Raw genomic sequence first — 24,248 nt, forward strand, 5'->3', positions numbered from 1 at the left:
GCTACATACTAGGAATGTTCCTTACCTCCTTGAATTACAGTGAAATCTCACTTCACCAAACAGTCAGAGACACAGAATGTTTTACCTGGAAATAATTTCAGATAATGTAGAGTTTAGCCCACTCATTTTGCAGAGGAGGAAACTGAGATCCAGAATGACATGACGGGAAACTAAAATTTAAATTTCCTTCCTGGTTAAGAGAATTGAGAAAAAGATGAGTTCAGAATACAAACTGCAATAGGTTTATGATTCAAGGGCTAGGGGAACTGTGGTTAGCTGTCAGTCACAGGGAGACAATTTCTATCTGCATTTATGGAAAAGCTGAGTATCACTGATGGGTTCTAGCAGTTGGTGCTGCTAAGTGACAGCCTCTGAGACAGGCTCCCAGCCCCTTCCGTTAGCAGTAGCAACCACCCATATAGCCTTCTTCAGTTACAAATGCCTTAAATACATTATCTCATTTGTTCTTGGTAAGAACCCTGCATGAAAGGGAGCAACAAGTCTGTATTTTATGGCACATAGTATCTTATCATTAGGGCTCGGTCCAACCTTGCTCATTAAGTTCTTTCAGAAGGCTGCTAAACTCATGCTATCATAGTACACTGCCTGAGTTTGAAGACAGAAGACTGGCTCAAACTTTGAAAGGCTTAAGAACGCTGATCGACACAATGCCCCAACATGATTCCGAAGATCTGATGATGCAGCATTTTGCCCACCTCCTGCCAAAGAGGCGATGGATTCAAGATGTATAATGAGACCTATTCTCTGGATATAGTCTGTGCTGCAATTTGTTTTGCCTGACTGTGCTTTTTTTGTTTGTTTGGTTTTTTCTTATCTTTTGTTTGTTTTTTTTTTTTTTACAATTCCTCCCTCCCCTCCCCCCCACCCCAGTGGTGATGATGGGTAGGAGGGAAAGAAAAATGATTTTTAAAGTTGATTCAACTTTTATTAAAAAAAATAGCAGTTTTGACTGGATGATTACGAAGGTCTCTTCCTGCTTGAAATCCTCTGGCCTTGTGAATTCCCTAAAGGAGACTGACAGTTGTCACTGATTGGGGCAAAAAAGAGACCTGGTAGGGTTGGAGGTGGGGTGGGAATTCACACAGATAGTGATAGAGAAGGGGCACCCTAGCGAGAAGGATTGAGGAGAAATAAAGGCTGATATTATCCCAAGCTTATAGCACTGGACTTTTAATAAATGGTTATAAAAGGAGATATTATTCACCATTTATTTATTCATATCTGACTTGCAAAGTGGTTTGCCATCATTTTCAGGCCTTTTTGCAATTCGTGTGGAGAAATTTAACTGCCCCTGTTACTTTGCCTGACTGCAAATACAAGAAGTGCTAAATAAATTCTTTCCTGGTAATGTAATGATTCCTAAATTTATTTCGCTGCTACACTAGACTGGCTTTAAACATCTCCTTTTCCTTGGTAGATGAACACTTTTAGGCCAACAGGATGAAAGGCTCAAACTGAATAAAATATAAACTACTGTAGCAGAGAAGGGAAGTAGGGCTACAAGGAGATTTACTTAGTTTTGCTTAATGTCACCAGGCAGCTTAATTGAAATGCCTCACAAGCTGGATAATGAATCTATTTATCTCCAAGCACAAATGGAGCATTTACTCTTCTTAAATATGATACCTCATTCATTGCCATGTATTGATTACCTAGAATGTACTGAGAGCATCTAATGTATATAGCAATGCAGAAGATCTGCAACAGCCGCTTCCTTTTTAATAAACTCTTTAAACTAATGCTCTTGTATAGACTGACAGATTATTCACTCTCACCATACTGAGCTTTCCTTCAAAAACACCATCTGGGTGAGAGGAGAGGGGCTTGCTTGTAATCCCATAAACATATTACAGAATCTTAGGAGTTGGAAGAGACCTCACAGGTCAACAATACTTAAGAAAATAAAACTTTGTTGTTTTCTTTTGCTTTTATATTGCCTAAATTTCTCCCTATATTCTTCCACTTTTCACTCCTCAAAGAGCTACCTTAAGACAAAGAACTTTTAAAAGAAAAAGAATGTGGGGGATGGGGTGGAAATCACCAAAATCTATCAATACAATGAGAAAAATCGGTAATATGTGTCATGCCCCACACCCCTGAGGTCTCCTACACCCTACCTATGCAAAGGAGTAGGAGAAAATGTCTTCCCAAATCTCTTCTTTGGGGCCAAGTGTGTTATTTGTAATTTTTCACCATTTATTTTCTATTGTTTTGTAGTAGTTTTTGTTCAAGTTTGCATCGTTATACTTGTACATACGGTTTCTTGACTCTACTTACTTCATTTTGCAACTGTGCATCTAAGTCTTTCCATTACAAAGATAATCATTATATTCTTTGGTTCTTACAACACAGTGTTATTCCATTACATTCATGTATCATAATTTGTTTAAACAACCTCCACTCGATGGGCATCTACTTTATTTCCAGGTCTTTGTTACTGGGGGAAAAAAGTGCTACTGTGAAGATTTTGGAGTATATGGATCCTTTCTTTGTGTTGTCTTAACTGAAAAGGTATCCCATCAATGACATGCTTGTCAAGCTGTCATCTGGCCTGTTCTTTAATACCTCCAATGCTAATCAGCCCCCTACCTCCAGAGGCAAATCTGTGGACTTTTGGACAGCTCTCATTGTTAGAGATTCTTTCCTTATGCTATTTTCGAAATTGCCTCTGTGATTTCTGTACCTTGTTCCTATTCTACCTCTTGGGCCAGGCAATACAAATCTAGTCCCTCTTATACATCGAATGTCCTTTAACTATTTTGGCAGTGTCATAGCCCACATAAATCTTCTCTTTGCCAGACTAAACATCCTCATTTCCTTCATGTAATCTCCGTATGCCATGGTCTCTAGCCTTCTCTCCAATGGATTTCCTACCAATGGTCACATTCTCATTTGTCAAAATTTTCCCTCAGACAAGACACCTGGAACTAAAAACAGTATCCTAGACATGGTCTAATTAAAAATCTGTTCATCATGAATAAGTAATCATAACTCATCTTCCTTTAAACAGCATATTTTATTTCAGTGGAAATGGTTTGGGGAAACTTTTGGTGTCATCTTTTAATTGTGTTTTAACGTGTGTTACTGGGAATTTGAAGATAGAACAGTGGTAAGGGGGAACCCCAAAGGTCTGGGTTTTGGATCTAGGCTATGATGAGGATATAAGGTAGAGACAAAGACAAACCAGATGAATGATTGCAAATGCCTTTAAGTCAGAAGTTATATTCTGAGAGAGAAATGCTTTTATTAGTAGAAGAATTGTATTAGAAATAGAAAGTATGTTGTAATTATAATGATGTAATTGTGGATGGGATGAGCAGTGTGTTTGGAGGTATTTATGCCCATAAGGGAAAATAAATCTTCCCTCACCACCTAAAAAAAGATGCCCAAAATTTCATCTCTTTTACCTACTTAAGCTGGAAGACTTATGGTAGGAACAGAGCATGTGGAAGTTTTTGAAGTTGGCTATGAAACAGTAAGTGAAAGAAATTATCCAGCAGCTGCTCTAGGCCTTCTATGCTATTGGGTGATTGCTTCTCTTGCCCTCTCTTAATCACTCCTACTTCTCCTTCCACTTCCCTCCCCTCTTCTTGCTTCTCTTCCTTTCATGTTCATTCAAACAACTCCAAAACTTATGCTTATAACTATAGCCCCGACCTCTCTCTCTTCAAATTCGTAGGCTGTTTAGCATTGCCAGATACCATCTTCACCTGCCTGCCCCACTGGCATCTCAACTCAGCATTCCTGAAACCAAATGTATCATTTCCATCTGAAATTCTGCTCCTCTTCCCAAGTTCCCTCTTTGTCAATGACACCATTATTCTCCCAGTTACTTTTGCTGTACACAAGCGTATAGCCATTGAGTCCTCTTCATCCCACATGTCCTATACTTCACCAATCCTCTCTATTCCAAGTCCACAGTATTTCTCACATGTGATATTTCCTTAGCATTCCCAATGTGCTCACCCTATTTTTGCCCTCATTACCTCTTGCCTTGATTCCCACATTCTGTTTTCTGGTGTTCTGCCATTAAGGTATTGTGGCATAAATGTAAATTAATTCAAATACAAAGTCTCCAAGGTCACAAAGTAGAAATATAAGTTGTAATGTGCATGAATGTTATTTATGTCTGCCTGCCCTGTGCTCCTTTGTTCCTCCATCCCCTCTATCTCCCAATACTCATACACACACACACACACACACACACACACACACACACACACACACACACACACACTTTTCATAACCCATCCCAACTACCAACCTCAGAAGGCAGACCATATGTCCTGATGTTGAGCTACTTTTTGAGAAGTCTTTTGTCCAGTTACTGCTACATCATTTTTATCTGTGGCATTTTTTGGTTGCTTTCCTCTCTCTCTCTCTCTCTCTCTCTCTCTCTTTTTTTGGGGGGGGCTAGGCAACAGGGTTAAATGACTTACCCAGGGTCACACAGCTAGCAAGTGTCAAGTGTCTAAGGCCAGATTTGAACTCAGGTCCTCCTGACTGTGGGAGTTGTGCTATATCTACTGAGCCACCTAGCTGCCCCTCTCATCTGGGTTTTAAATTGTGTTCAAATTGTGTTGTTAAATTGTGTCCTCACAGTTCTCTAGGTCATGATTATGGTTTCCTTTCTGTTATATTGTCCTTTTCCAATAATGGTCTCCCCTTTATCAGTGAAGGTGATGCTATTATTCCACCACTCATGTGTTTTGAGTGACTTAGTTTCTGTTTTTGGTAATGGTGATATATATGAACAACCCACAGTTCCTAACAGCCACTTCTACTTGTAAGCATCAGGAAGTATTTATGAGGCAACTGGCCAGTGAAGGGTAGAGTCTGTGAACATGAAAGACAGTGAAGCCAGCTGACTCACATGTGAATGGAACCTTTGACTTGCCCTCAGTAGCATGGTGTTTTAACTTCTCCAATAAAGAAAGTTGAATGCTCTTTGCCATGCTTCCTGAATTAATCCTTTAAAATCTGTACCTTTTTCTTTTTTAATGTACTCTTGTTATGTTTCTCTATTAGCTCTTTGCCTGGATTATAATATTTAATTCCCTTGATATTTCTTGATTATATGTTAAAATTATACTCTGAAACTGTGGGTTCCTAAAGCTATTCCATTGGAGCAGATGCCCTGACTGGTCCTACAAACTTTGAAAGGCCTCAACTGTGTGCCCTGTGATAGACAGGCTATATATTTGTTGTCCAAGTGGTCAAGTTTAGAGAGCCCCGTCACCATGCTAACCATAGAGAGATGGGTTTTCTGGCCATGGAAATTTGGAATGAGCACTTGTCCTTTAAGTTAAAAATAAATTGTCACCATCATTGGTGAAAACAGGATACACATGACAATATTATACAAGTGATATTTACTGATAAGACAGTGCCTTAGTTTATATATTAGACTTTTTGCCTCCCATTTGTCAATATCTTGCGGCATCCAGGCAGACCAAATTGAGGACATTTATTCCAAACACAGTTTATAACGTGACAGAAATTGGTACTTCCTTGTCTTTTCATATGCAGTCTGGAATACTTTGGGGTACCATATCTTCTTAAATTCTCATAGATAGCAGTAAAATGACTATCCCTTTTCTCTTAAGGCCAACAAGAAGGCAATCTTTTGTGTCAGTTTTGAGGAGGATATATTTGGCTTCTCTGCTGTTCCCTGTCTGTAGTTTTAAGACTAATTTTCTTGTATTTCAACCTTCTCTGCTATTCACAGTACATGCCACATTAGTGATATCAGCGAATCTCATTAATGTTATATATGCTCTTTGAAAGACTTTTAAAAATGTTTTTGGATAACTCCTGCATTCATACACAAGTGGATGGATATCTAATTTTTATTATTACCCACTTATAGGTTCCCTTGCTTATGGCTTGTTTAAAAATATACACAGAACACGTATAATGAAAGTTTTTGTGAGACAGTTAATCAAATGCTTTAATTAATTTCAAATTTCTAACAGCAATTCACTTCCCTTCATTCATTAGTTTTGTGAAATACTTGCCTCTGTAATTGCATGGCATGATTTCTTTGTAGCAACTTGGGATTTTGTTTGTCATCTGTTCTGATAAATGTTTGTAAAGTGATTTGGTCTGTGGTTCACCCTAAGTAGTATGGATCATCAGTAGAACTATGAAGTAGGAAAAAATCTGAATATGACACCAACTCACCCTAACTCTTCTCCAAGTTTTCAATATCCTTAAAGAGAGCTGCTTTGTACAATGGAAAACTCTGGATTTGCCATCAAAAGATTTGGGACTCAAATCTTTGACACTAGTGGAGTGACTTGGGGCAAGTCACTTTTCTCCAAGCCTCAATTTCTCATCTTTAAAATGAGAATAATGATGTTTATACTACCCAGGGTAGTTGTTTAAAAAAAGGTGGGGGCTATATAAATTGTACTGTGGTTTAGGCCTACCATACATAGTTTCAGAGAAATTAGGAACACCTCAATAACACAGTCACTAATTGACATCAATATAGGACTTCAATGGAGGGTGTCACCCTTGTAAAATGTAATTGATTTGAAAGAAATTGTATGGGAGGGAATTGGCAGGAAGTGCTTCAACATTCCCAGACTGAGGCAGTGTTTCCAGATGACCCTATTTAGTTTTACTATAACCATGACTAACATCGTACATCACCCATGACTCCCTTATCTATTAAAAAGAAAAGAAAGGAAGGAAAGAAGGAAAGACGAAAGAAAAGAAAAATGAAGAGGTTGGACTTAAGTCATCCCTGAAGGCCTTTTCCAGATCTGAATCTGTGATCTCATGATCCTATGACCTTAAACAACTATATTTACCTTGGCCCTCTTCCTGCATCTGATATGTGGCACAGTGCAAGGCTGTTGCAATGTTCCATCTCTATCTCTATTTGAGAATTTCTGTAATGGCAAAATAATTCTGCAACTCAGTATTTCAATATAGTTGCCAGAGTTCATCAATTACTATTTTACCCTCTGGTTCTAGTATATCAGTGCAGCTTTGCTTGATAATTTCTTGTTTTCTTCAGTCAACTTTTGTGCTTCCTTTTCCAAGCTGTTGGCTTTTTTTTCATAATTCTCCTGCATAATTCTCATTTCCCCACCAATTTTTCTTCTACTAATCTTACTTGATTTTTAAGATCCTTTTAAAGCTCTTCCATGAGGACTTTTTGGGCTTGAGACCAATTCACATTCCCCTCTGAGGCTTCGCATGTAGGCATTTCGACTTTGTCCTCTTCTGAGTTTATATTTTGAACTTCCGTGTCACCATAGTAGGTTTCTATGGTCAGGGCTCTTTTCTGTTTCTTATTCATTTTTCAGCCTATTTTGTGACTTTTAAAGTCGAGCTCTGTTCCTGGGGTCCAGGCGGCACTATCCCAAGCCTCTTATGTTGGGGGCTAGGGGCTTGGTCATTGACTTTCTTCACTGGGGTCTCGGGTCTCGTGGCTTGCCCAGTGTGCTGGGGATGGCCCAGCCTGGTTATGCCTGTTGTGCTAGGGGCTCACAGTTTGACATCTGTGCTGCCGCTAAGAGCCTCCTGATGGCTTGCCTGGATACCATCTGCTCTAGGCTGAGCTCCCCTTTTACCCACGTGACACAGACCTTTCCTGAAGTTTTCTAAGTTTTCTTAAGCTGGGAAATTGTTTGACTCTTGTCTTTTTGTGGGTTTTGTCACTCCAGCATCCATTTAGAGGCTTGATTTGACCTTGTTTCTGAGGGAAACTGAGAAGAGTTCAGGCAACTTCCTGGCTTCTCTCTGCTATCTAGGCTCCCCAGAGTTCATCAATTGAAGGAAGACTTTCAGGCCCATTGGAAGAAAAAGTCCCTAAAATATTTTTGTGGTGGAGGTTTTATAGTCTGATAAAGATGCTCAGATCTTATAAGCACATCTGAACTACTTCTGACATCGGTTTTGATAGAACCTTAAATGAACAAGTGAGTTGCCTCAAGAAAAATGACCTTTTTCCAATCTTCAATAGTCTAGTGTTTGGATTGGCTTGCCCATGACAAGCATATTTTCTTCACAGAAATGGTTACTAGCCTGCACCTCACACATGATTTTTTCCCCCTTTACTGCTTCATGCTGCTGACCCTGTTTTATTGTGGGATTGAATGATCCTTGAAATGTTTGATTTGGTTACTCCAAGAGCTATTGCATATTTCTTGTAGGCCAAAAAGTAGGTTCTTTAATAGCCACAATCTTTTGTACCTTTCCTTAGAGTAATATTCCATTCTTCAAAGCCACAGAATTAAAAATGCAACAAAAGAGAATGATGAAGAATGTGTGTATGGTACAAAATCCAGCACCCACATGACAAGAAACTAAATAGTGAAGAGGTAACCAGATCAAGGAGCAACTAGGTGGCTCAGTGGATACAGTGCTGGGCCTGGAGTCAGGAAGACTCATCTTCCTGAGTTCAGATCTCACCTCAGACACTTACTAGCTGCGTGATCCTGGCCAAGTCACTTAATTCTTTTTGCCTTAGTTTCTTCATCTGCAAAATGAGCTAGAGAAGGGAATGGCAAACCACTCCAAGTATCTTTGCCAAGAAAACCCCCAAATTGGGTCATGAAGGGTCAGACATGACTGAAAAACAAGTGAACAACAATACCCAGCTCAACCTGATTTCATCTCATCAAGGTCAGATATTGAGCCAAACTCCTGTCAACAGAAGCTCCTACCCCTAACCATTGCTTCATGTAAAATGAAACCATATAAAAATAATTACTTGTCTCAAGTAATGAAGACAGGATAATAGTCCTAGAATAGTGAACACTGCCTCTCCCCCCATGCTTGATCTTTGCCGTAATTGTGTTTTTTGTGCAAATAACCTCCTAGAACTCAAAGAAAACCTTGAACTACCATAAAGGAAATCTGAGCTGGTTAGCTTGGAAGTGAACCCTAAGAAAAACAAAGTTGGATATACATTGGCTATTGACAATAGGTAGAGTACATATAGATAGGTTGGAGATTAAGGAGGCATATGAGTATGTTTACCTTAGACAATAACCTCTTTAGCAAGAAAACAGTATGGATGAAGAATGAACCAACCTAGATCAGTCTCCATTACCCAATGGAGTTACTGTTAGTTACTAATGATGGTAGTTGCTAATGAGGTGACCACTGTGGTACAAATGTTCAAATACGGATACACCCAATGTAAACAGCCCATTGTCACGGATTGGAAAGTGCCGTGTTAAGTTTTTCCCATGATTGCATGACAAGTGAGGAATGCTTGAGGTCAGGAAGAGTCAGTGGACTTGAGGATGTTTATTGCATGAAGAATTGCTGGCTGGCTCATGTCCCCAAGCTGCATGGGTAGCTGATGAGGTGCCCTGCTCACAGCCTTGGTACTCTAGATCCACAAAAGGCCAATGCCAATATGACAGTTCCAGAATGAGCCAGTGTTTCAGGGAACCTCAATAAGAAAATGGTCAGTCAAGTATTTGGTGGATCTGCACACAACAGTAGATGTGAATGTGTGCTAATGACTGAATGTTTTAACATTCCAGAGATACTAATGGAATGTAGAATCTATTACACAAAGACCTTTGTTTTAGGCCTCCCCATGGGGATTCCTTCTACTAACACCAATCCTGACCTGTCTGTGACTTAGTGAGATCTAGGGAATGGCTTGAAATACACAGAAGTTAAATCACTTTCCCTAAGTCACACAGCTAGTAATTATCAGAGGAAGAATTTGAACTTAGATCTCCCAGACTCCAAGCTAAGCAGTCTATCCACTATGCCAAGCTGCCTCCCTAAGTATTAACATTTTCAGAAAGGACACCTGGAAACTGTGGTGCCTTAGCCCAAAGGGCTGACGCCCTCATGTGGGAAAGTCACCGCAGGTGACACAAGGACAGCCACACCTTAGTCTGTGAGACCTGCCTGAAGATCAAGGAAGCTAACCTTCCCCTGAACTTCACTTTAATTTTTTTCTTTATTCTATATGAGAATTAAGATAAACTGCCTCGATCATATGTGGAGATCATTTTTTACCTCTTAATTCCTGTTTGTTACTAATAGGTGACCAGTATGGTATGTATTGGCCATTTCAGGTATGGACAGCTTTTTCAAGAATATATAGGATACAAAGCTTGAGGGGGGGTTTGGAGATCATCTAATCAAATGCCTTTGTTTTATAGATGAAGAAACTAAGGACCAGATTGGGGAAAGACCCAATGCCTTAGGTCACTCAAGTAGTGAGCAGTATAGCCAGAGTTCCAAAATAGATTTTCTGACTCCAGATCTCAGGTCTTCCTGAATGTATGTACTAGTCCCTAATGGAGTTAATCTGTTGTGTTTTGGCTCTCTGGCCATAGGGCCCTACCCAGGTTATTGATGTCCGAGTGGGTGAACTAGCCCACCGTATCCACTGGTTGGCTCTAGATATCCAATTACACTTGAGCTTCACATGCCATCCGTTCATTCAGGACATTATGTCATCTGCCTGCTACCACTGACCTGCTCCTTCACACCTTAACCAGCACCCTCAGCCTAAGACTTGAACTTCCACGTCTGGTTCATTATTCACACTAATTAGAACCTAGGTGTAAAAGAGGTGGAAGGGGAGTAGGTTGAGGTCCATAAATGGAATGTCAAAGTTCCTAAATTTAAAGGTCTAAGATGTGCCCATGTGGTTATTGTTCACCCTTCATACTCAAGGAAGACCAACAACATCATGATGTTGGGGCCAGGGTACAGTGTGTTTTACTGTGGCTGATCTGTCCAATATGAGATCAGAAGGTTCTACCACAGGTTGGGCAGAAATAGTCCATTTGAACATTTAGAATAAACATGTCTCTAGATTTGTACATCTCACATTTCTGTTATGCTGCTGCAATTCCTCTTTGCTCATGGAACATAGAACCTTCTTTGATGTGGGCATGTCATGCTGGGCAGTCACATGCCAGCATCTCCCATGTCCCACAATTAATACTAAAATTTTTTTCAGAGAGACCTTGAGAGTGTCCTTGTACTGCTTCTTCTGACTTCCGTGTAAGTGCTTACTTTGTGCTAATTCTCAGTAAAAATAATAGTCTTTTAGGTAAACATATATTTGGCACTCGAACAAGGTGGCCAGCCTATTGAAACTGTGTTGAGTTTGAATGCTTGACAATTCAGCTCAAGAGATGACCTCAGTGTTAGGTACCTTATCTTGCCAGGTAATCTTCAGAACCTTCCTAAGTGTTGTCTTTAAGAAGGTGGAGGAACTACATGGTGAGATTATTAGAGGAGTCCTCAGCATGAACACAGAAGTCCCTGAGAATTTTGACAAGGGATCATACTAAAGAGGAAGACTGTTGCTGGTACATCAGTTACTGAGAAAGTTGAAAGGGATCTCCAAGGTTGTTGATAACTGATGTTGGAGAAATCAGCTTATGAACAGAAAATATGTCCTTCAGAGGGGTCACATGTGGGAGAGACAACCAAGAGAGTGAAGGGAGAGTGCTAGCAGCAGCAAACTTTTCTCTTCCCAACCCTTTTCTTCTTCTTTTTAAATTTATTTATTTTTACTTTTCAACATTCATTTCCATAAGATTTTGAGTTCTAAATTTTCTCCCCCTTCTTCCCCTCTCTCCTCCCCAAGACAGTGTACAATCTGATACAGGCTTTACATATACATTCATATTAAACATATTTTCACATTAGTCATGTTGTAAAGAAGAATTAGAACCAATGGGAGGAACCATGAGAAAAAAGAAAGAAAACAAAACAAAATAAGAGAGAGCAAATAGTATGCTTCTATCTGCTTTCAGACTCCATAGTTCTTTTTCTGGATGTGGGTAGCATTTTCTATCATGAGTCTTTTGGAATTGTCTTAGATCCTTGCATTGCTGAGAAGAGCTAAGTTATTCAAAGTTAGTTGTCGCACAAAGTTGCTGTGACTATGTACAGTGTTCTGGTTCTACTCACTTCACTCAGCATCAGTTCATGTAAGTTTTCCAGGTTTTTCTGGAGTCTGCCTGCTCATCATTTCTAATAGCGCAATGATATTCCATTACATTCATATACCACAACTTGTTCAGCTATTCCCCAATTGATGGGCATTCCCTCAATTTCCAGTTCTTGGTTACCACAAAAAGCTGCTATAAATATTTTTGCACATGTGGGTTTTTTCCCCTTTTTTATGATGTCTTTGGGATACAGACCTAGAAGTGGTATTGCTGGGTCAAAGGGTACACACAGTTTTATAGCCCTTTGTGCTCAGTTCCAAATTGCTCTCCAGAATGGTTGGATCATTTCACAACTCCACCAACAATGCATTAGTGTTTCATTTTTCCCATGTCTTCTCCAACATTTATCGTTTTCCTGTTTTGTCATGTCAGCCAATCTGATAGGTGTGATGTGGTACCTGAAAGTTGTTTTAATTTGCATTTCTCTAATCAATACTGATTTAGAGCAGTTTTTCATATGATTATACATAGCTTTAATTTCTTCCTCTGAAAACTGCCTGTTCATATCCTTTGGTCATTTATCAATTGGGAAATGACTTAATTCTAATAAATTTGACTCCATTCTCTGTATATATTAGAAATTTATCAGAGACATTATCTATAAAAATTGTTTCCCAGCTTTCTGCTTCACTTTTAATCTTGGTTATGTTGGCTTGTGCAAAATCTTTTCAATTTAATGTAATTAAAATTATCCATTTTGCATTTAATAATGTTCTCTATCTCTTGTTTGGTCACGTATTCTTCCATTCTCCGTAAATCTGACAGGTAAACTATTCCTTGCTCTCCTAGTTTGCTTATAGTATCAGCCTTTATATCTAAATCGTGTACTCATTTTGACTTTATCTTGATAAATGGTGTAAGATGTTGGTCTATGCCTAGTTTCTGCTGTACTATTTTCTAGTTTTCCTGGCAATTTTGTTAAATAGTGAGTTCTTATCCCAGAAGCTGGAGTCTGAGTTTATCAAACAGGAGATTACTATAGTCATTGACTACTATGTCTTGTGTACCTAACCTATTGCACTGATCCACTACTCTATTTCTTAGCCTGTACCAAGTAGTTTTTATGATTGCTGCTTTATAATACAATTTAAGATTTGGTACGACCAAGCCACCTTCCCTTGCATTTCTTTTCATCAATTCCCTTGATATTCTGGACCTTTTGTTCTTCCATATGAACTTTGTTATTATTTTTTATAGCTCTATAAAATAATTTTTTGGTAGTTTGATTGGTATGGCACTGAATAAGTAAATTAATTTAGGTAAAATTGTCATTTTATTACATTAGCTCAGCCTACCCATAAGCAATTGATATTTTTCCAATTATTTATATTTGACTTTATTTGTGTAAAGTGTTTTGTAATTGCATTCATATAGTTCCTGGATTTGTCCTCGCAGGTAGACTCCCAAATGTTTTATAAAGTCTACAGTAATATTTTTTTTGGTCTAGGAAATGGGGTTAAGTGACTTGCCCAGGATCACACAACTAGTAAGTGTCAAGTGTCTGAGGCTGCATTTGAACTCAGGTCCTCCTGACTCCAGGGCTGGTGCTCTATCCACTGTGCCATCTAGCTGCCCCTGTCTACAGTAACTTTAAATGGAATTTCTCTTTCTGTCTTTTGCTATTGGGCCTTGTTAGTAATATATAGAAATGTTGATGATTTATGTGGCCAACCTTCTTCTTTATCATGCAGCATAGCACCTAGGTGAATGAAGAATGGGAGGAAACGAATGGTCTGGAAACAGCAGTGAGGAGCAAGAAGAATACCAAATCCTTCTCTTATCCCTGTTATATGGAGGAATCAGGAAGAAGAGCATTCTCTGCTGGGAGAGGGTTGCCAGGGATGAGAGACATCACGATGTAGTTGATAATGTGTTGACTGTGGAGTCCGGAAGACTTAGAAACTAATCTTGTCTCTATACTTCCTGCCTATGTGACCTTGGGCAAATCATTTCATTTCTCTGAGACTCAATTCCTTATCTTTAAAATGTCAGGGTTGGACTCAGTGGCCTCTAAGGTTCTGACTCTTGAATCCTGTATGATCCTTTGGCTGTGGTGACCTCAGATGATAGCCACATTTGGAGTAAAACATGGATGTAGAAGGAATATGTTTTGAATAGCTTAAGTATATTTGGAAGATTGTTAAGAATAGAACAGGAGTTCCAAAGGGCATATTAGAATAAACTAGGAAATGTATGAACTAGATTGGAGATGGACAGAGGAGGAGCAGGACCGATTACAACAGGATGAATGCATAGGCAGGCAGAGAGCCAAGATTAAGTGGGTTGACTCATTCCAGGGGGAGCATTCCCCTTGGACCTTCCCCTGCCCACAGTCTGTGTAAACCTATGGATATGGGTAGATATATGCTTATCTAACACTCCTCTAAATTCATATTCAACAGAATTATGAACGTTATTTCATTGTATTGTTGATCAAAATTATGTAGTCGTCACTTGGAAAACAAAGAACTAAATGAAAACAAAACAGAAGTTGGAAAAAACAAAACCATATGTGTACTTGTGGTAGTGAATATGAATCATCTTACCAGCACTGCATTTGGATTCCAGTGCTGTGTCATGACAGGGGCCAAATTTATAATTCTAGACATTGAAACCAACCCATAACTTAGGACAGTCAGTTTTTTGAAAGTGTTAAATGAATCAGAACCTTAACTGTTGGCTTTTAGTGAAACATGGAGCAGTAATCTTGAGATTTGTATTGAAAATATCTCCTTGGAACTGGTCTGGAGACAGACTTGTAGGTATCTACATGGCTGTAACAGACTGGATTTGATGGAATGGTACTGGATTGGAACATGGCTCTGGCTAACATCTGTCTTGGACAGTTTTCCAATCCTGCTCCAAATGTTCCACTACGTGGTTCCACATAGAGTGGGGAAAGAAAAGATTGTTGCTAGCTCTTCCCCCAGCCCTACCTATGAAGTTCTGTTACACGTGCTTTTCTTGGTTTGTGCATGTTAGAGGCAGTGTGGCATAGTGGATTGCATACTGGCTTGAATTCTGCAAGACCTGGGTTCAAATTCTTATGCTGACAGTAACAGTTTGGTACTGGGAAAGTCACTTAACTGCTGTGTTTTGAGGTCACTCTCTAGGATGGATGTTGTGAGATTCCCCCACTGAAGTTCCTCATACTGATTAAATCAGAGATCATGAAGAGCAATGTTAAGGAACATTATCTCAGCGATTGCCCCCAACCATAAGCCTATCAATGTATTTTAACATTCTGTTAAACCATGTGAATTTACCTCATTACTTGAGTAATGGAGTCACTAGTATCAGAATTATTTGTACTTAATGATTTGGCCCATGTGGGCCCTCTGTGCACTAATGTAGATTGCAATACCTGTGCAATTGAGTAGACAGTTCTCAAGAATCAGTGTAGCCAAAAAATTCATGACCCTTTAAGGACTGGTCTGGTGGTGACCATCTCTTAACAAATCTAGTCTGGCCTTTTGGCTACAGACATCACTGGACACTTGCTTAAAGATTTTCTAGCTCCATACAGGAACCCACTAAAGCTGGAATTCTGTGGCTATCATCTTTGAGAGCCAAAGGTCAGTGCCTCTACATAGAATCTCCAGGGTAGGATTTTACTGCCTTTTGCATCACTTAAGAGAAAACTTTTTGCCATACCTTTGGTCTGAAATTGAACTACCAATTGCATTGTAGAATTTAGAAGTATAATAATTTCACTAGTTCAACAACAGTCATCTAAATATCCCTTCCCCCACCTCCCAAATCCCAAAATGATCACAAGCTAAAGGTTTGTTTTCAGAGTCTTTAGCAAGTCTGATTTGATTTTGGGATTCTGTAGCATGAGTCAGAGGCAACAGTGAACAGAATAAGTGGCTGAGTGTTTGTGGTTGCTCACATGCGTATGGGATGTGTTATATTGCTTTTGCTGCCAGTAACACATGACTGGGTCAGGGTGGAGGCAGTACATACAGCACACAGAACTCTGAGAAAGAAAGAAAGAAAGAAAGAAAGAAAGAAAGAAAGAAAGAAAAAAGAAAGAAAGAAAGAAAGAAAGAAAGAAAGAAAGAAAGAAAGAAAGAAAGAAAGAAAGAAAGAAAGAAAGAAAGAAAGAAAGAAAGAAAAAGAGGAAGAAGGAAGGAAAGAGAGAAAGAAGGAAGGAAAGAGAAAGAAAGAGAAATTCAACCTAATTATGATATTTATGTTTAACCTTATTAGTAGCATTATCACATACAACAATTAAAGACTAATGCACTGGAGAAAGGGACAGCTCCTCCAAATCAGCTTGCATCAAACGGGGCCAGGTGTAATTTGTCTGTATGAGATATCCAAACATATAAAGACTAAATTGTAGGGCAATCCTCTATAATCTGTGAGGAGTACTCTGCATTCGTATGGATATTTCTATCTGTTGGCATGTGTTCTTGGAACAAAAAAAAAGAGAGAGAAATTAAATAAAACAGAGAGTAGATATTTTAATTGTCATGGAAGTTGATACAAATAAGACTCAAGTTTTTGTTCTGTTACACTTATGGGTTTCCCATTCCCACAGACTTTGCCCTTTCCTATGACCCATTTTGCTTCTGACTAGAGGTACCACAATGGCACCCTGGGGAAAATGTTCTCAAGATTTCCAACTAAAAAAAAATTCACAAGGAAATTTTAACAACTTCCTGGCCCCTCAGTCATGGACTGGCTAGTTGACCACAGTCTCTCCAGTGTAAATGCCTGAATATACCCAGTTCTCAGGAACTTCATGAAAAATGATTTATCGAATGAAGGAAAACAATGTATAAGGGTAACTTTGTGTAACTTTTTACAGAGCTAGGGTGTTTGGACAAGTACCAAAGTGTTAAGCCTTTTTGAGTGTTTTTTTTTTGAACCTTGAGCAAGGAACCTTTTCAGTAACTGAAGGTAATTTTCTTAGAAGAAAGCATGTGAACCTTTCAGTATTGTTTGATCTTTCCTTTCCCTTTCCCTTTCCCTTTTTTATCTCTCCTTTCCTGTTGCTTTTCTCCCATTTGTTATCTGTCTTTCTCCCTTACTCTCTCCATTCCTTTTCTTCCCCTTTCTCTCTCTGTCTGCCTCTGCCTCTCTCTGTGTCTCTCTCTTTCCCTCTCTTTCCCTCTCTTTCCCTCTCTTTCTCTTTCTCCTTTCCTTCCCCTTTTACTTTCTCTCCTCCTTTCCTTTATCTTCTGGATTACTTGTCTTCATTTTATAGCATGTCGATGCCTCACAGTTTCATTAGATCAGTAAGCTATGTGGCTGTGATATGATTCCACCATATTTTAATCATGTAGGCAGGGGGGAGGTAGTGGAAAAGTGGGAATGGGTTGTGCTTAGTTAATGCTAAAGAAGCTGGAACAGATTAACGTATGAGCATTCATTAAAATTTGTCTCCCAAGTCTAACCCTAAATCGAAAAAATTAGTGCTAAAAATATCTGAAACGCACGGACATAATGAAAGTCAGCATGTACCCTCTGCAATTACATCAACTGCTTCAAGTGTTACAATTGCAACACACATACAAATGAAACTCAGTAAGGACTTCAGCCTTTGGTTTCATGCTTCAGGCCTCCAATTATTTTAAGTAATTTCTCCCTCGCAAAGCATGATAAAAATGTAGATTTGAAGTTTTTTTCTCCCCTCTTTGTCAGGAACCTAGTAGCATTCTCACTTCTTAATAACAGTTCACAGATTAATTTTCTCTGAGCAGTTGTCATTAATTCATCATTAATCTGCATTAACAATTTAATTACAAAAGCCACCCTAATAATTTCAGGTTCTAAATTTATAGTGCTTTTTACCTGGCTTTCATTTGAAAGGAAATATGTAAAGGAGAAAGCGAATCTCCCTTCTCACTGATGAAGCCTCTCTAAAGACAGAATGATCAAATGGGGCACCATTTGTTGAAATCACTTACTCAGCAAGATTGTACGAGATACCACACTGCTTCGCCTGTAGTTTGTGTGTAAATATTTTTTATTATTAAATTTATTGAGTATCTCCTCTTGAATAGTCTTATGCTAGGAATTGCCAAGGCCTGTCTTTTTGCCTCAGACTGCTCTTATGCCTATTCCTTTATTTCTCTTGCCATTCCTGCCACCATAGTTAAAGTCCTTAATCCCCTCTCATTGCTTCTTTTGTCTCTGTTCCTTTCTACTTCACCCTTTATAAAGTACCTAAATTAACCTAATACACAGGCATTCATATATTACCCTTCTGCTACAAAACCTTTGTACCTCTTTGTCTTCTGAATGCAATATAGACTATTCACTTTGATGTTCAATGCCCTTCCTGGCAATGCTCCAACCTCCCCTTTCAAACCACATTTTATGGTGCTTCCTTTGGGACATTTTATGCTACAGCCAAAGTTTGCCCAGACTGCCTATTATCCCATTCAACCACTCCGCACTATTTTGCTCTTGTGACTTTGTGTAGTCTGTTCCTTGTGCCCATTCTGGGGAGAATGTCAACAAGTAGAGGACGTCACTCCCTCCCCTGCTCATTGAAATCCTTCAAAAACCAATCCAGGTGCTACTTCCTCTAGGTAGGATCTACCCAGCCAGATATAATCTTTTCTTCTTCAAGTTTCACAGGCCAGTGACCTCTGTTATATACCTAATAATTTTTGAGCTTGTATTTTAATTATTTGTGTACATGTCTCATCCTCTTACTGTACTGTAAGCTTAAAATAGGGTTGTATCTTATCTTGTTGCCTCTCCACCCCATCCCATTTTGGACCTGGGACTTTATATAGTGCTCTCTCTGTTGATATCCCCCTCCCCGCTCTCACACTTACTCTCACTCTCGCTCTCACTTTTTCCTCTCTTCCTCTCTCTATCTCGTATTTATTGTGTACTCTGTTGTGTGTTGTAGCTATGTATTGTAAAGATTTTACTGCTAGACTCTAAGCTTTACGAGGGCAGGTTCCATGTCTTTTTAACACTGTTCTCTGCAGTCAATAAATGTTTATTGAATTCAATGGAATTGGAAATTATTGGGGGCTAAAATACTTTATTCCATGGACTAAGGACTTTAAGAAAGAACTAAATGTCGATTTATACACTAGACAGTGTCTCTAGAAAATGTAATGGAAAACTCACAGGGGTGAAGCAGAGAGAATAAGTATTTATATAGCACCTATTATATTCCAGGTAGGGTGTTAAATGCTTTGTAAATATCATCTCATTTGATCTTCACAACACTCCTGTGAGGCGGGTGCTGTTATTCTTTCCATTTTACAGTTGAGGAAACTGAGATAAACATAGGTTAAGTGATTTCTACAAACTCACACAGCTGTTAAGTGTCTAAAGTCAGATTTGGACTCAGGTCTTCCTGACTACAGAACTGGAGTTCTATTCTATGTATCACTCTGCTGTCTGTCATATTAGGCAAACAAATTGGTCCATAGGCTTAGAAAATGAGACCTGTGGGGAGAGAATTCAAGAGGAAGATTTATTCATTCAAATAAAGGCAATATTAAGTGATTTACAACATAGTCATCTTTTGATTAATAATAATGGTTCAAAATACCTTGAGTAAATTAAATCTCTAGATGAATCAAAAACAAAAAAATTTGTTTGCTTTTTAATGGGACTTCCAGTGAGTAGCAAAAGTGACTGAAGTAAGCTTTGCTCTCCTTTTTCCTTCCCTACCCATCTTTTGGTGCAGACGTAAGTGGGCAATGCAGCAGCCAAAGGGTCCAAGAAAAAAAGGGGCAAAGCCCAGAGCCTGTAGAATCCCCAGGCTACATAATAAAATAATCAAATATCTTCTATTATTCCAGATGTGCATACAGAAGCTGTCCAAGCGGCCCTGGCTAAACACAAAGAAAGGAAAATGGCAGTGCCAATGCCTTCCAAACGCCGTTCGCTGGTTGTGCAGACCTCAATGGATGCCTACACACCTCCAGGTAAGTGCATGTCCTCATCCATTGTCTTTCCTACTCAGAAATGTGTGTGCACCTATTTGAGCACATGGCGAGAAGATAATTGATTTTGGGTTCCTCACCCAGGATTTCTTTTGTTTTCCAAACTGTGGCGCTGTAATTTCGAGTTTCCCAGTGCTTGTTGAGAAGCAAAGTACGTGTTACAAACTGACTCAAAAATTCACTTGAAACTCACCTCCTCGTAGGATGGCCAATCTTTACATCCTTAGTAGAAAGTCTGTATTACATTGCGGGGAGCGAATGTTTAAGCGCCTTTTCTGTTCCTAGCACCGTGCTAAGTGCTTTACAGATATTATCTCATCTGATCTGTTAGAGCATAAGCATCCTTGAAGACAGCCACAGCTCCACTTTTGTCTTTGCATTGATAGTGCCCAAAGGAGTGCCTGGAATATTGTGAGTCCTTAACAGCTGCTGTTTTGTTTTGATTGAAGCTGCCAAACTGACTCGGGTGCACTTTCAAACGTGTTCAATGAATTATATATCTGCATCTATATCCACACACACATATATACATAGATATATACACACATGTATACGTGTATGTGTGTGTGTGTGTGTGTGTGTGTGTGTGTGTGTGTGTGTATGTGGAATATTTCCCACTTTGTGCTTCTTTCCCCCCACCCCCACAAATAATTGCCTTGACTTTAGCTTGTGGAGGCAGACGTGCCTTGCATGTGTGCAAGAATATTCAGGATCCTCTCTCTTTTTTTTTTTGTCTTGATGGAAGAATCATAAGGTGCTGCACGAAGAGCGAAATAGCAACATCACATGCAAACCAAAGTCAATAGTTATTGAGTTCAGAACTCTCATCATCTGTATTTTACAATTTAGCTCTGAGGCTTTGTGTGTGTGAAGAAAAGGTGGCAAAGGACCCACTAAAAGCCAATATTGTGTTCAGATTTATAACTTGAACTGTCCTCATCCAACTCCAAGTGTCTGAACTGATAACAACCTAAAAAAATAGGGCAACAGAGCTCTTATATTGACATTTTATGACGTACCTCCATCTGTATTCATGGTTATATATGAGCCTCTAAATGATCCTTTCTTTTAAGGACATGATTTCTATTATTTCTCTTTGTCTTTTGTGTGTTTAAATAGCAAATATTCCGCCTATTTTTAAACATGTTCTTATAGCATATGGTAAAGTTTAATTAATATACTTAATTTTATAATGAAATTTATTTTCCATGTTTTTCCAAAATGTGTAATGCAAAGAAAACTTGTCATCATTGTTGTTGTGTCAAGTGTCAGATGACAAAAATATCTTGGAGGAAGCTCTAAGACAGCTCCAAAAGACTCATGATGGAAAATTCTATCTACATCCAGAGAAAGAACTATGGAGTCTGAATGCAGATCAAAGCATACTATTTGCTCTTTTTTTCCTTCTGTTTTGTTTTGTTTCTTCTTTTTCATGGTTCCTCTTATTGGTTCTAATTCTTCTTTACAACATCACTAATGTGAAAATATGCTTAATAGTAATGTAAAAAATATCTTGCAGAGATAAAACAGATTTAAACTAGAAAAAATGGGAAATAGTTAAAAGCCTAAGCAAGTTTTGGAGACATGGGCCTTTCCTATAAACATTTTTTTACAGGAAAACATAAACCATATCAAAATGTAAGAAGTAATTTGCAGTTAATTTACTTTTGACTGCCCTTGTATTTATATGCTCATTTACATGCTTATATATACATTTCATAAAGAAATGTATTATATATGTGCATATGTACATGCATAAATACAAACACCTATAAATCATCGTGACAAAAGGCAAAATCCTTGTATTTTTAGCTATCTGTGAGAAACGCACATGCTCATTGGCCGGAGTCTTATTTTGGCTGTAACATTTGCATTTGATTATTTGCGTAGAATTTTTATGCACTCTGCATGAATGATTTCACAAATTGTCATCCCATCCAATCCAATCCAAACCAACAAACATTTCTTCTTGTCATCTGGCAGTCACGCAGGAGTCACAGTGGTGATTTCGCATGGAATAACTTTGAAAAACCATACATGTCATGGACAACATCATGCTTATCCAAAAATTTTATTGAGTGCTCTCTTTTGTGTTGAGTACTACTCTGAGCATTTTATAACCACATCTGCTAAGGCATAATCCAGCCTCTACTTGTTTGCATTATTTTTTTTTCCTGGGATCTTGGTGACCTTTAGAACTTTGCTCACTACAGAATAAACCTAACATGTGAGTCTCTTATTGGAATGAATGGCTCCTGTACCACTCTCTCCTTTTCTGGGTAGTATCAACCCAGGACTGTTACTGCTCAGCTTACTCTGAATTACCATTTGTTTCCTCTGGGGAGGATTCCTTTAACTCTGCATTAGGTTAGCTTGGAACATAAAAATAATTTACGATGGCTACAATTTATGTTGTGGTTTTTTTTTAATGGGCAACTCACAATCCTTCCCAAGCTACATGGATGTTATAATTATAATTAACACAATTATTAATACCTATTTCCTTTATAACTTACAATAAAAAGAAAACAATCACTATTGCTTATAACTGGATCACATCTGTTTTTTTAGTGCCTCAGTAATCATTAGCACTGTGTACATTGATGTTCTACTAAGTAGTATATAGTTTTCCACAATTTTTTATTCAATCCCTTGTTCCCCAGGTGACTCACTCAACAATAAATAGGATGCTGAATCTGAAGGGAAATCCTGACATCTTGACATTCCTACCAGATGTGGCCAGATGTCTGTCATTTTTATTTGCAGTTCTGTAGGAGACACAAGCTAGGGATTGCTGATTCACAGTTGAAGTGGTAGACCTTCATGGCACCTGTTGTTGGGTCTGTCTTCTGGAATCCTCTATGAAATTTATATCTGGATCTAGGCTTACATAGAGACCGTTAGCACAAGCCACCTAAGTGTTTATATTTTCTTGCTGGACTGGCAGAGTTAGAACCCACTGGTTAGTCAAGAATTGGTTACTGAGAATACCCTGGGAGTACAAAGGATGGTATTAGGAGCTGTGAGAATGATAGATTCTTGAGAACATTCTTTGTATTTGCATCCCCAGTACTTTGCACAGTGCCTGATCTAGAGTCAGGATTTAATGGTTTTTTAAAAAAAATTTTTGATCAAGTGAGTAAGGAGATAATGAATAGAGTACACTGGAGTGTCTGTGTAATACCATTCCTTCATGTTGAAGAAGTAGATAGAGGAAAGGTAGATTTCCTAAGAGGAGTTTGTTACAGGAGTGCCAAGAGGTCTTCATCATAAAGTGCTTTCAAGTCATGACAGCAAGCATTTATGAAGCTCTTACTATGTTCCAAGCACTATGCTAAGCCCTGGGGAGTCAAAGAAAAGGCAAAACATGTTCTCTGCCTTTGAGGAGCTCAAAGTCTAATGGGGAAAATATACAAATGACTGTATGTGGGGCAAATTGGAAGTAATCTCAGAGGGGGAAAAGCTTGGCTGAGAGAAAAAAAATTTAAGTATAGTGGATATGGTCTCTTGTCCATGAGGAATGTCTGGTCCTTGTCACTTACTTACCTTGTCTATTTCCATGTGTTAGACACCTCTTCTGGCTCAGAGGATGAAGGCTCCGTACAGGGTGACTCCCAGGGAACCCCCACCTCCAGCCAGGGCAGCATCAACATGGAACACTGGATCAGCCAAGCAATCCATGGCTCGACAACCTCTACCACGTCCTCCTCTTCCACGCAAAGTGGCGGCAGTGGGGCCGCACACAGGCTGGCCGATGTCATGGCTCAGACGCACATAGGTAAGTAGGGGCCAGGGCATACTTTGAGTTTTCAATAGCTCCTGAGTTCTAAGGGATTGATGGGGGTCTCTCCTTTTTTGTTTTGTTCCTGACATCTCTGGCTCTAATTTTAACATATCTCTAGTGTTTGCACCACAGAGAAAAGTTCAGTACCCTATCCTGTCTGGACTCCAGGATGTCATTGGTGTGGGAAGTTAAAGGCATGGACTTCTTTCAGCTATCTCTGGATTCTAGCTTCTACATCAGAGATTCCCCACTAGATCTAAAATTCTAGTATCTTGTTTAATCATTAAAAGAAAAAAAAGAGCCTCATTCAGTAGAGGACAACTATTTTTATAATTTTCTACTTTCCTTATATTTTAAAACTTTCTTCCAAATGAAGCTCTAACCATGTTAGGAAATATAAGGAAGTATAGCTGTGATGAATTCAGAGGTGTTACATGGAAAAAAAGAAGAAGCTTTAGGTTCCACCTCATCAGCTTTTTGCTTTCTAATGATAGCTCACCTTTATATATGATGATTTTTGGCTTCCAAATATTTTTTATGCAACAGCCCTATAAG

General features: G+C 38.8%; 1 protein-coding gene across 4 annotated transcripts in view; it reads left to right on the plus strand.

Moving 5' to 3' along the window:
* The window catches only part of DIP2C (disco interacting protein 2 homolog C), a 592,419-nt gene that overhangs the window by 340,394 nt on the left and 227,777 nt on the right, over nucleotides 1-24,248 (plus strand). For all 4 annotated transcript variants that reach the window (XM_020990358.2, XM_078152493.1, XM_078152501.1 and 1 more), the window contains 2 exons: nucleotides 19,766-19,891; nucleotides 23,478-23,687. In XM_020990358.2, the coding sequence (XP_020846017.1) occupies nucleotides 19,766-19,891; nucleotides 23,478-23,687 (336 nt within the window). The remainder of the gene's footprint in view (nucleotides 1-19,765; nucleotides 19,892-23,477; nucleotides 23,688-24,248) is intronic.

This window comes from Phascolarctos cinereus, unplaced genomic scaffold (genome assembly GCF_003287225.1).
Source record: "Phascolarctos cinereus isolate Bilbo 61053 unplaced genomic scaffold, phaCin_HiC Scaffold_1;HRSCAF=81, whole genome shotgun sequence".
NCBI lineage: Eukaryota > Metazoa > Chordata > Mammalia > Diprotodontia > Phascolarctidae > Phascolarctos > Phascolarctos cinereus.